General features: G+C 52.6%; 1 protein-coding gene across 3 annotated transcripts; it reads left to right on the top strand.

Moving 5' to 3' along the window:
* The first annotated feature begins 252 nt into the window (after positions 1-252).
* PARS2 (prolyl-tRNA synthetase 2, mitochondrial) lies at positions 253-6,979 on the top strand. Of its 3 annotated transcripts, XM_058552511.1 has the most exons (3): positions 253-745; positions 4,049-4,194; positions 4,814-6,979. In XM_058552511.1, exon 3 carries the CDS (start codon positions 4,843-4,845, stop codon positions 6,259-6,261), a length of 1,419 nt encoding a protein of 472 aa, XP_058408494.1. In that variant the 5' UTR covers positions 253-745; positions 4,049-4,194; positions 4,814-4,842; the 3' UTR covers positions 6,262-6,979. The 3 variants fall into 3 exon arrangements, with proteins under 3 accessions (XP_058408494.1, XP_058408493.1, XP_058408495.1); XM_058552510.1 differs by lacking the exon at positions 4,049-4,194; XM_058552512.1 differs by lacking the exons at positions 253-745; positions 4,049-4,194 and adding an exon at positions 3,326-3,349.
* Positions 6,980-13,267: the final 6,288 nt, after the last annotated feature.

Genomic DNA, 13,267 nt, shown 5'->3' with positions numbered 1-13,267 from the left:
CCTACGAGCCTGGGGAGAGCCGGATTCCCCCTCCTCCGCTAAGCTTCCGGAAAGCCTCTCACTCGCGGCTGGAGGGGGGTGGGGCCAGTTCCTGCGAGTGCGGCTTTGTGATTGGCGAGAAGGACAGGGGGCGGGGCTCGGGGAGGGCACGCCCCTGGCGCCGGCGCGCTGGCCCGGCGCGGCGGTCGCGCGGCCCGCCTTGGCGGGGGCTGTAGTTGGTGAGCGTGGGTGATGGCGAGGGCGGAGGGACTGATGGGCGGGGGGCTCGGCGCTGGGTGCGGAGCCCTAGGACCCTGGTGTCCGCTTTCCCACGTGCGTCCCGTCCTTGAATTGCGGCGGGTCACAATCACAGAAACTCTTGGATAACAGTTTTCTCGGTGGTAAAACTAGGGAGGACTTCCTCCCGCGTCTGCCGCGGGTAGTTGTGAGTGTCACGGTGTTCCTAGAAGTGCCAGCCCTGGAAAGGCCCTCAGGCCTGGTGGCTGAGCCGACCTTCCCGGTTTGCGTATGGGAAAACTGAGGTCGGGAAGAGGAGTCATTTCACCGGGGTCCCCCGGCCAGTGGAGGCCGAGCCGGTTCTCAGAACCAGCTCTGGGGTTCTTTTGCTGTTTTATGCAGCGCGGTCCGTGATGGAAACTTCCTGGGAATTGGACGCGGGGACCTTGCCTTCCATGTGTGGCCCTGCGTTCATCCCTGCGGTGTCACTTGTCATAAGTGACCTCACGTCTCTGAGCCTCCCTCCTCTGTAAGTTGGGCATAATAATAATAATAGCAAGCACTTTATGGCACTTACTGTATACCAGGCACTGTTGTAAGCGCTTTAGGCACAGCTTTCCTGATGGGACTGCCGGCCGTTGTGTCAAAGAACCTTGGAAAAGGCCTGTATGGGAAGGCCGGAGCAGGGGCTCTGTAAAAATCTGTTGAATGATTGAATGACTCTGAGGCTCTTTGCCAGAGTCTGAGGAGCAGGACACAGGAGTTACTATATTGCTTTCAAGGTATTGTCTGTGAATAACCTTGAAAAATTGAGATAATAGTCATTATTCCCCTGTGTGTGTAAGCTGAGGGGTCTGAGTACAGGCACACATTTGGAATTGGGGCAGAGGGCTTAAGGCTCTTATTTTAATTATGCACATAATTATCCCATTACACCCCTCACTTCACTCTTCGTTTACTAATAGATTTGATCAACAAACATTATTAATAATAGCCTCAATATTAGGCATTGTGCTGGGCCCTAAAATCTAAAAATGTAGGAAACCTCATGAACTCATAGTTTAATGGAGGAATAGGACATGAAACTGTTCACACAGCAGTTTCTCAAAAACGTTGAAAATTATTCCAGTACAGTAAACCATAGAGAGGTGTGTACAGTGGGAGCACAGAGGAGGAAGTGACTGTCTCTGTTTGGGGGGTTGGAGAAGGCTTCTTGCATTAAGTGAGCCTTGAGTGATGAATTGGGGTTGCTGCAGGGAAGTTGGTCTGTTCAGGGAATGATGAGCAATTTGGGGCGTGTTTGGGGAGTGTTAGGATAAGAAGCTGGAAGAGGTGTGTTGGAATCAAAATATGAAGAGACTTTAGTACTGTTTTGAGAGAATTGTGATGGAGAGCCATTAATGGGTTATAAGCAGGGGAGTGATTGGATCAACTATCTTTTTAGCTGTAATATGGAGACTGGACAGAGAGGGATCAAGAGTCATTCAGATCATTCATTGGTAGGCATTTATTGAGTGTCCACTGCATGCAGGCACCGTGCTGGATGCTGTGGATACAACTTGGAAAAAAATAGACACGGTTACTGCCCACATGGAGTTTATGGTCTAAATCAGAGTGGGTGAACCGTGAGCTCCCGCAGTGGTTTTCCCAATGTGGTCCCTGGACCAGCGGCATCAGCATCAGCTGGGAACTTGTTAGAAATACAGGTTGTTTGCCCACACTCCAGACTTACTGAGTCAGAAATTCTGGGGGGTGAGGCCTCACAGTCAGTGTTTTGACAAGTTCTCCAAGTGATTCGGATGCTAGCTTAAATTTCGGAACCCGTGGGCTACTGTAATGTAGCAGGTAGTACTGAGGGCTAAGCCAAGGTTGAGGCAGTAAGGGCCAGAAAGGTGGGGTGGACTTGAGAGAAATCTTGGAGACAGGCTCATTTGCTTTAGGGGGAGTCAAGGATGAAGGAGTTTCTGGCTTGCCCACTGGCCTGCAGTGGGCCCTCAAGTGAAGGAGCCAGGTGTGAACCACATGTGCCTGGCCGCCAGGGCTGTTCTTTTCCATGCAGTCACACTAGGGCTGTGTGGCAGTACCTCCCAACTCTTATCAGGTCGTAGGCCACACAGGAAATGATGATGCTTGTACAGAGCACGGGGTAATGGATGAAGCTGCCTCAGGTTGGAGGGGAGCAGCTCGGGGACTGGAGGCTGCTGAGAGCTGGAGGTCACCACCTGGGGGATTCCAGCTTCCCAGAGCTGAGTGGAGGCAGTGACCCGCTCTCAGCGTGCTGCAGGGGATATGCTGAAGGGTAGAGGGGCTTGCTCAGTTTGGTGATATAAGTCAAGGTCCTTGAATGAGTTTATACCCTTTGACTCTGTAATTCCATTCCTGAAAATCTCTCCCAAATATATAACAACAAAAAGGAAAAAAAAGAAAAGAGCCTTCTGTTTTCACTGTAGATTATGTATAACAGAAAGCTGACAACTCGCTGGTAGTAGGAAAATCATTTCTGATATAGTCAATCAGTGTAATGTTGGACTGCCCTTAGGAATGTGTGAATATTTCATAAAATCATAGAGGAACACACGTGCTCATTCACCAGACAATGCCTAGCAAGCCTCTGCAGTGTCCTGAGTGGAGAGCAAGTCACACGTGGTCCTGGCCTGCACCCAGCTGAGTGCCTGGGGAAGACAGGCCGCCAGATGAGTGGTAACTCCGAAGAGCGACTGGTGTTTGGCTGGGGATCAGTGGGCTGATGCAGGGGAAGCTGGTCTTTGGGGTATAGGAGTGGGACAGTGGGACATGGTAATCCTGAGGCCTGGAGGATGAAGAGATGTTGGTGTGCAAAGGGGACAGTGTGTTAAGAGTGAGTGCAGTGCAGCTGGAACACGGGAGGGGGATTGGTGAGACAAGGCCAGAGGGGGCCGGCAGCCAGCTCACGTGGGGCCGTGTGCACTGTGAAGGTGAGAATCTTAGACCTGATTCTAAGGGCAGTAGGAAACTGTTGGAGGATTTTAAGCAAGAAAAACCGTTAGCGTCCATGTTTTGGAAGTGTCCCCTGTGGCTGCAGCGTGGAGAGTGGATTAGAGGAGACAAGGATGGAAGCTGGGAGCCGAGCGAGGAGGCTGTGGCAATATCCCAGGTGAGAATGGTGGCCTGGACCTGGGAGGAAGCTGTGGAGGTGGAGAGAAGGGGCAGAATCAACAGCACGTGAAGGAGGGGGAATGACAGACAGGGCGCAGAGGGTTGGTGAATGTGGGGCAGGGTGGGGCAGAGTAGATGAAGCTGAGACCGAACCAAGTGGGCTCGCCTCCTGGTGAGTTAAATAAGACTCTACACCGGTGGAAGCTGTCTCACAAAGTAAAGTGTGTTTGCGGCAAATAGGAGGCCACGAGGAATCATTTCCAAAGTCGTGGCGTCCCCAAACAAAGGGAAGCAGGACCTTTTATTTGGTTGGGGAATGAATATTCAAAAGGGAGAGGCGGGTATTCGCTTGCACAGGCTCAGTTGGAGAACGTGCGTCCACATAATGAGGCCTGAGCTCCTCCTGGAGAGATCTTTGCACTAAAATAAGGCAAAGGTCATGGGCATAGCTCTTGTGGTGAGGCTTGGTCAGTTTCAGGATGGCTGCTGGTTACATCTCCTTAACACACAAAAGGAAAAGAAACAACCTGGAAAAACAGTTAATTGCTTCTAAACCCACCTTTGAGTTTTCCGAGGCACCTAGTCAGTGATAAAGTCAGGGTTCTGGTTTGGGTGGCTTGCAGTACCATTGAGTGATTGGCTGCCCCAGAGAGCGGGCAGGTTGGGGGGAAGATGCTGAGTTCCTTCTGGGGTGCAGTGTGTTCCCCAGGCGGCAGTTGCAGAGACAGGTCTGAAGCTCGAGAGACTCGTATGGAGTGGCAGTGTTGACTCCACAAGTCCCCAGCGTGAGGCCTGACCAGGGAGCGTGTGCTGCAAGGAGGGAAGAGGCGCAGGACATTTAAGGTAGGTTGGGGTGGGGGCCTGGGCAGAGGACAGGGCTGGCAAAAGAGACCAGGGAACAACAGCAGCGGTTGTCTCTAGGCCGAGGGATTATAGTTGATTTCCTTTTCTTTTGTTTTTGTTTTCCCCCAGTTTTCTATAATAGCAAACACTGATTGAAGTCACAGAATGGGCCAGGTACTGTTCTAATAACTTTTTATAACGCTTCTAAATTCCTGCAATAAACCTACAAGGGAGGTCCTGTTGTATTACCATTGTACAGATGAAGAAACAGCACAGAGGGGTTCAGTCACGTGTCCCGAGCCCCACAGGGTGCAGTCAGCGGGACGCTGCCTGGAGTCCGGGCTGCCTACTTCCAGAGCCCATGCAATCACCACGCACGGTGCCTCTCCACAGTGTGCTGTGATATTTGTATAAATAGGGAAATAGTGATTTTTTTTCAACAGCAGTAAGAGGTAAGAGAAGTAGTACTTGGATCTGCTAGGATATTAGAAGTGAAAGGATTTGCATCTGCAAAATCAGTGGCTGTCTTAGAAGCTTGTTAGAGACCAGACCAAGCTGGCTGCTTCCTGGTGTCAGAACACAGTTAACGCTTATTTCTGCATGACTCCTTTCTCTCCAGGCACAAGTGCGTCCCTCTGCCGGGGTGTCATGGAAGGGCTGCTGACGAGATGCGGGGCACTGGCCGCCTGCAGCCGCCAGCTCTCTGGGTCCATTCCCAGAGGGTTTCACCACTGTGCCCTGGGGAGAGGGAAGCGCTTGGTGCTGTCCCGCATGTTCCAGCCACAGAACCTTCGGGAAGACCAGGTGCCCTCCTTGGAGGGCAGATCTGGCGACCTGACTTGTAAAAGCCAGCGGCTGATGCTTCAGGTGGGCCTGATCCACCCGGCGAGCCCCGGCTGTTACCACCTCCTGCCTTACGCTGTCCGCGCCATGGAGAAGCTGGTGCGGGTGATAGACCAGGAAATGCAGGCCATCGGGGGGCAGAAGGTCAACATGCCCAGCCTCAGCCCGGCAGAGCTCTGGCGAGCCACCAACCGCTGGGACTTGATGGGCAAGGAGCTGCTGAGACTAAGGGACAGACACGGCAAGGAATACTGCTTAGGACCAACTCACGAGGAAGCCATTACAGCCCTGGTCGCCTCCCAGAAGACACTGTCCTACAAGCAGCTTCCGTTCCTGCTGTACCAGGTGACAAGGAAGTTTCGGGACGAGCCTAGGCCCCGCTTTGGTCTTCTCCGCAGCCGAGAGTTTTACATGAAGGACATGTACACCTTCGACTCCTCCCCAGAGGCCGCCCGGCAGACCTACAGCCTGGTGTGTGATGCCTACGGCAGCCTCTTTGCCAGGCTGGGGCTGCCGTGTGTCAAGATCCAGGCAGCTGTGGGCAGCATCGGGGGCACGATGTCTCACGAGTTCCAGCTACCAGTGGATGTCGGAGAGGACCGGTTTGCAGTCTGTCCCAGCTGCAGCTTCTCGGCCAACGTGGAGACACTGGACTTCTCACAAACGAACTGCCCTTCTTGCCGGGGACCACTGACGGAAACCAGAGGCATTGAGGTGGGGCACACATTCTACCTGGGCACCAAGTACTCTTCCGTTTTCAATGCCCAGTTTACCAACGTCCACGGCAAGCCATCCCTGGCTGAAATGGGGTGCTATGGCTTGGGCGTGACCCGGATCTTGGCTGCTGCCATTGAAGTCCTCTCTACGGAAGACGGCCTTCGCTGGCCCAACCTCCTGGCCCCTTACCAAGTCTGCCTCATCCCCCCTAAGAAGGGCAGTAAGGAGGCGGCGGCCGCGGAGCTCACGGGGCAGCTGTATGACGACATCACCGAGGCTGTGCTGCCGCTTCGCGGGGAGGTCCTGCTGGACGACAGGACCCATCTGACCATTGGAAACAGGCTGAAAGATGCCAGCAAGTTTGGCTACCCCTTTGTGATCATCGCTGGCAAGAGGGCCTTGGAGGACCCTGCACATTTTGAGGTTTGGTGCCAGAACACTGGAGAGGTCGTCTTTCTCACCAAAGAGGGAGTCATGGAATTGCTGAGCCAAGTGCAGGTCGTCTAAACGGCCCCGCCACCCACCCATCTCACGGCCTTGGTGGTCGTTCTAATGCTGTCTTGTCCTACACTCCTTCCTGGGCTGGTCTCCCCAGAAACAGGGCAGCTCCTGGAAGGTGAGACCGTGGTAGGGAAACCAATTTTTATCCAGTCATTTGTTCAGACTATTTGCATTTAAAGTTGTTATCTTGACCCTTTCCTCTGGACCGACCATACTGCCACATACCATTCCTTTATATTCCATTCTGGAAGCTTCTGTCAGGAGGCACACAGGCAGGAAAGAGCCGAGTCCTCGTGGTGGCCCTTAGGCGAGTCGCTTCCCTTGTCCCAGCTATGTCCCATGTCTCGGAGGGGAGTGGCTGATGGCCGACACCCTCCCGCTCCCGCAGTCTGAGCATGTGCCTCTTGGTGCATTCGGTCTGGAGAGCCGGCCCACCAGCTGTCCTCTACTTGGACACGTCCCCTTCCCTGCTGGGGCCTCAGTTTTCCCCCCTGTGACATGAGAAAATGGAACTAGATCTGTAAAGTCCTTACAGCTGTCACTGGCTGGTTCCACGAGAGGTTCATGAGCGGCAGGTCTGGTTCCTCTGATGCTCTGTAGTCTAAGCTACACAGGAAGTTGGTATAATTGGCTAATGGCCCAAAACCTCCGGAGACCTGGCTGTATGAGGCAGCTTAGCACTGAGATGGTGGTATATTGACTGAATAAAGTCTGACTGTTGGGATGAGCCTTGCGTGTTCATTTGAAACAGTGGTAGCACCTGCCATTTCAACAGTGCAGCGGCTTCCCACCTTGAGAGTCTTTTTCTATTTCTACACTCCACTCAAAAAAATAAAATTGAGTGCCTGGGAAAATGTTTTAAACCTCTCTTCCTAAGAACATCAGCGATAACAGTCTTCACGTACCACAGTGACCTTGTCCTAGGGGCAGAGCTGGATCCTGAAGCCACACAGGGGGTGAACATTAAGGTCTCTGCCTGAATTCTCTGGAAACCTGGGAGCGGACCTGAGCTGCCACAGCAGTGCTGCCTGCTCTCGCTGCTCCTGCTCACCAGCTCGGTGTCTTGGCACGTCCACATCCAACAGGAGTCTGTCAAGGCCGGCGCCTCCTGAAAATGTGCCTGACGGCCCCTGGGAGGGTTTTCCCTCTGGCTCCCAGCACTGCCCATCCGGCACTGACGCCATCCTTCTTGCTAGGCGCGCACACTGCTCACTCTTAGTGGGCCGGCCTCTCATAGTGGGTGGGCGGCTCCCTGAGGCAGGGTCCTGGCTGGTTCCCAGCCCACTGTAGTTCTTGTCTTGGCCACTTGTTCCACCTGCCAGACAGCTTCCCAGCAGCCTGTTATTGCTGCTGCTGTTACTGCTAGAGGAACCTCACTAAACGACGCGCACACCATCAGGTTTCCCGGTTAATGTACGTGACCAAGCCTTAGTGGCTCCCAGGCCTGCTACGGGAGCTCTGGGCCCAGCATCCAGGCTAGGAGATGTGGGTTCTGAGAGCCAACCTAGGAAGGCTGCACTGTAAGACGGGGGGTCTGACACTTGGCTGCACATTGGAATCCCTTGGGTCTCACCAGGGGTTCTGATTCTGGTCTGGGGTGTGGCCTGGGCATCGGGAATGCTACAGCTCCCCTGATGATCCTAATGCGCAGAGTGGCCTGAGAGCTCCCAGTATGAGGGTAGCGCCTTCTCTGAGCCACTTGGTAGCTGAGCGTTTCTCTGAGTAATTTCGGTTGTGCATTATCAGACTGATATGAGCTCTACGCTTTTAATGGTCTGGTCATTTATCTGTTGAGACCTGCCCTGTGCCACGAGGCACCTTTATATACCACTTTCAGACCTTAAAACTGTGCGAGGTAGGCGCCCTTCTCGTTTTACAGCTGAGGAAACCTGAAGCTCCGTTTAAGCAGCTTACTCAAGGACGCACAGCTGTAAGTGTCAGAGCAGAATCCGAGTACTAATCAAGACCCGTGCCGTTCCCACTGTCCTGCACAGCCTCTGCCTGGGCAAAATTGATTGCAGTAAATAAAACTGGATTATTTATGTCTGTCTCCACAAGTTAGCCAAAAGTAGGTGAGAAATAAGAATTTGTGTGAATGGGTGCTTTAAATATTTTTTTAATTTTAAATTTATGCTCCCTAAGCTTCCTTATTTATGGAAGCCTAGCTAATGTAAGCACTTTAAAAAACCAGATTCCAGGAAATAGAGAACCAATTAATTTTAAACTTCATAAATGTGCGAGTTATAGAATGATTGAGGATGATGTAGAATCATGGAGCTTTAGAAGGGAGGAGAGCTTGGAGCTGGCCTGTCCAACCCTCATTTCACAGATGGGAAGCAGGCCTGGAGTGGGAACTAACCTGCCACACACCAGCTGATTGGCAAAAGGCCTGATTGCAGGCCAGGTGCCTTGTCCCCTAAATTGCGCCACCTCCGGTCGATCTTGTTGCGTTAAAAGAGGTCTGGCTGGATCTGCCTTTAAGCTACGAAAGCCTTATAGGGATGAAGCAGGTACCCATCCTCTCTTTTCCAGTAGGGAGACAAATACAGGGAGTACAGTGATTTGCCCAAGGTCGAGCTGAACTGAAACCAAGGTGTCCCAATTACTAAGCCAGTGTTTCTTCCTGTATCCAGGGGCAGTATGATTTGGTGGAAAGATCAGAACTTGAAGAGAGGTAATCCTAGATCTGCAACTTACCAGGGATGTGACCTGAGACAAATTAGTTGCCCCTTGCACATCTCAGATTCTTCATCTGTAATATGCACTCATGATAATGGCCCCCACCTCCAGGGTTGTCCGAGGGTTGGCTGAGCTTAGTTATATGAAATGCTTAACCTTAGTGTGGTCTCAGGAGACGCTTCCTTCACACCAGACGACTTAGGACATTCCCCCATCGGAGCTCAGCTTCTGCTGTTAACTGTATCTCGAGACCTGGATCTTTTCTTGATATGATGCTTTACTACCTTCCTGGGGAATGCCATCAGCAAGAAGTAAGTAATGCCTGTGGGATGGCTCCAACTCCTTAGGGAAAGACAGAAATATTCGAACTGTGTACCTTACTCTCTCCTTCCTAACTTGCCAGTGTTACCTCTTGCCATAAATCGATGAAATGGGGATGCTGGCAAAATAACAGGTACAGACTGTATTATCCTTGCTCATTCCCTGGGGAGATCTAGAAGCAACTGGCTGGGAAATATTTAGCAGAATTAATACTCGGGGACAAAGGCTGGTGCATAACAAAACCATCGTGTAAATCAAGCTTAGAATGTAAATCAGAGGCTCCAAGCAGCACCTGCTGGGCTATCAATAAAGGAGCTTTGTAGAAATCTGTTGAAATTGTCATTTCCTTAACTGCCTGAGTGCCAGGCCTCTTCATAGAGTTCCCACTATCCATGTCTACACCAGGATGCCAGAATGCTTTCTAGAATGGATTGTTCTGCATCCGAGGACGTGTAAGGCTTTGTTTTAGTTAGGAAAAGTTTTTATAAGGTGGAAAGTTTTCTATAATGTGGAAAATATTTTTATGATGTTATTGCAAACTGAGAGAATATTTGAAAAAAATCAAGATTCTTAATTTAAAATAATGACTTACATCATAGTGACCCAGGCTAGGGACTCCAGAGTCAGGCTGCTTGGGCCACTCAATAGCTGTGTGACCTTGTGCAAGACACTTCCTCCTAATTGCTGCCCTTCCTCGCCAGTATGAGGAGGACAGCAGTGCCTGGCTCACAGCAGGTGCCTGGTGAGTGGAGCTGCCCTTACGTCAGGCCAGTTAGCCCTTTGCACCCAGTAGGTGGGTGGGTGGTGTGTGGGGCGAGCAGAATGGGGTGACACCTTTAGGCTCCCTTCGCTCAGGCACCAGCTAATAAGCCAGCAGCTCCAAAAGCTGCTGATGAGCTCCATGGTTAAAGCTTCATTGCCCTTGGCTAATGAAAACTGTAGGGCCAGGAGAGTGGGGAGGAGGCACTGAACGGTTAGTGGTAACTACCTTACCATTTGCAGGGGTAGAACTTGTTACCCAGGCTCACCCAGAAAGCTCATGGGCTGACACCCTACTGGCAGGGTGTCGGGTGCTGTGGGGATTTGGCTGGGGACCCTGGCAGGGGTTTCTGCAGACCGTGAATTCTTCTACCCAGGCAGACAGGTTGGGGACATTACGTGACAGTGAATGCCAGACTTTACCATAACCTTGGAGTGAGCAGGCAAAGGCAGCTGGGTCTCCTGCCAACTTCTCGAAGGCGGGGGCCCGGTCTTGTTACTGTTAATATCTCCTGAGGGGCTTAAGGGCGTCCTGAATTCAAGTTCTGGCTACTTTTCACTAGCTAGCTGACTTTAGGCAAGTTACTTCCCTTCTGTGCCTTTTTTTATCAGTAAGATGGTGCTAAGAAACTACTTGCCTCCTAGAGGTTCTGGGAGGATTAAGTGAGCCAGTCCACGGGAAGCAGTCTGGTATGTCGTGCGTGCTCAGTAGATGGCAGCTGTCATTACCGAGCCGTGCCAGCATACGCCCTCCCCCGGACATGCCCTCTCCAGGCTCCTTGCCTTTGCTTAAAGGCCCTTCCACGTCACCCACCCCGATTCCTTCCTCAGCTTCATGGCCCACATCCATCATGCGTGGTGGCTGCCACGCCTCATCTGTGCGGAATTCCTCACTCCTTCCTCTGTGTCATCAGTCAGTAATTTGTCGTGCACCTACTCCGTGCTGAGCAGGTGCTGTGCTAGGTCCTGGCAGTAAAAGGTACCCAGTTCAGGGCCCCTGACTCAGTTTACAGAGAAGTGAGAGGACCCATCCAGTAAGCAGACAATTACAGTGCAGTGTGGTAAGTGCAGTGATGGTGCAGGTGCCATGGGACGTGGGATAAGAGGCCAGAAGGGCTTCCTGGAGGAGGCAGTCAGGCCTGATTGAAGACTCAGTGTTAAATAGTAAAGGGAGGAACAGTTGGGGGTGGAGGGTGGTGAGCAAGTGGGGATAAGAGTGTTCCAGGCAGAGGGAACAGAATGTGTAAAGGCCCAAAGCTAAGAGTATGGCAAGATTGGAGAATAAAAAATGAGTGTCACAGATTGAACATTTAGTATGAGGCAAGCTCTGTTCCATGTGCTTCACACAGATTAATTCATTTCATCCTCACAGCACCTTCATGAGGTTGGTGCTATTACCCTGCTCGTGTTGTAGATGAGGAAACAGAGGCACGGTGCCTAAGCAAAGTGCCCGAGGCTGTACAGCTAGTGAGTCGGGCTGGAATTGGAAGGCAGGCAGCCTGGCTCCAGAGCCATTCCTCTCAGCCACTGCACCCTCCTGCCCCATAGCTGAACCATGTCCAGTATGGCTGGGCTAAGGAGGTCAGAGAGAAAGGAAGCTGCAGAAGTGGTAAGGGCCCCTGAAGGGCCTTGAATGCTGCCCCAAGAGTGTTGAGGGAACAGGGAGCCACTGAGGGCTCAGAGCAGGCACGTGGGCAGACTTGCGTGTTGTGGCTCTCTCCCCTCATTGGAGCAGTTCCCAGCCCAGGGTTAGATTTACGACATCCACTCAACAGCGTGACCTGGAAGGCAGAGGCTGCCCGGTGCACTTCGCCTGGACACCCTGCCCTTGGTTGGTGCCGGTTAAATCTTTGTAAAGCAAATGGAATACTGGTTGGTGCCGGTTAAATGTTTGTAAAGCAAATGGAATACGAGCGACACAGGCAAGGCACAGGTGGGCTCTGGAGTGAGGTGTTTGGGTTCAGATCCTGCCTCTGACACTCTGGTGGTAAGACTGTGCCCCATCTCCTGGTTTATAAAATTGGGATCACAGCCTGAGAGCCTGGCTGTTAGCATGAAAGGATTCAGGTACATGGTTTGCACAGAGCCAGAACTCGGGAAGCTGGGGCCTTGGCCTTGGCCCTCCTTCTCTCTGGGCCTGTTTCCTCATCTGTAAAACGGGGCACGGAAGGGTTGAGTCCTTGAGGGAGCTCTGACTCGGCTGTGCTGGAGTCCCAGGAATGGGAAGGTGGCCAGGGAAGCACCCAGGGAAAGCCAGGGCCCCATGCCCCACTGGACACATCTGCTTTGCAGGCTGCCTGTCCCCTACCCTGCTCTGAAGGGGAGTGCCCAGGGCCCTTCCCCACCCCCCACTCCCCACCCTGTTCAGCCTAGTGGAGCCAAGGCTGGGCCAGGCCATGAGGGCTCGGTAAGTGGTGGGGTCGGGGGGAGGTGAACTCACACCACCTGGAGCCCCAAGGTGGCTGGGAAGCACAGGCTGGGCTAGACATCATGGGGGTGGGGGGGGGTCTTGGGCCAGGCCTGTGTGGCCCGTGGGGCCCCCTGCTCCCTGCCCCAGCCAAATTCTAGTCTTAACCTCCACAGGCCTGCTCCTAAGTCCGTGCCCATTCCACTCACCTGGTGACCAAAGAGGACGGCAGAGGTCAGAGGAGGCAGGGGAGGCCAGGAGCCTTCCTGGAGGAGGTGTGAGACAGCCACGTTAGGCCTGAGCCCGCGACGCCGTTGCTGATGCTCATGTGTGTGCAAATGAGGCTCGGGACAGGACTCTGGTTTTTCATTCATTAGTTCCTCATTCGTTCGTTCATCATCCATCCACTCATCAGCACGCTCACTCACTGAGCTCCCACTGTGTCAGACGTGGGCACTCACACAAATCCCCATCTGGCCTCTGCCTGCTGAGAGCTCACCTTCTGGAAAGTTTAGTGCAGGTTTCTCAAACTCAGCATTTTTGACAATTTGGGCCAGGTAATTCTTTGTGGTGGGGCTGTCCTGTGCACTATACGATGTTTAGCAGTATCTGTGGCCTCTACCCACTAGATGCCAATAGCATCCCCCAAGTTGTGACAATGAAAAATATCTCTAGACATTGGCAAATGTCCCCTGGGGTGCAAAGCTGCCCCTGGTTGAGAATCACTGGTTTAGTGCTACCGGTCTGCAGAGATGTGCCCCTGGGTATAGTTCCCTGGAGTTAAGAGCTAGTTACTGAGTAATCACGTGCCAGTCACCAGACTGAGCACTTGCCTACAGTGTCTGC

Source organism: Diceros bicornis, chromosome 13, assembly GCF_020826845.1.
Source record: "Diceros bicornis minor isolate mBicDic1 chromosome 13, mDicBic1.mat.cur, whole genome shotgun sequence".
In the NCBI taxonomy this organism is placed as follows: domain Eukaryota; kingdom Metazoa; phylum Chordata; class Mammalia; order Perissodactyla; family Rhinocerotidae; genus Diceros; species Diceros bicornis.
Note: the sequence above shows the minus strand (reverse complement) of the source record. Positions and strands in the feature narration are given on the sequence as shown.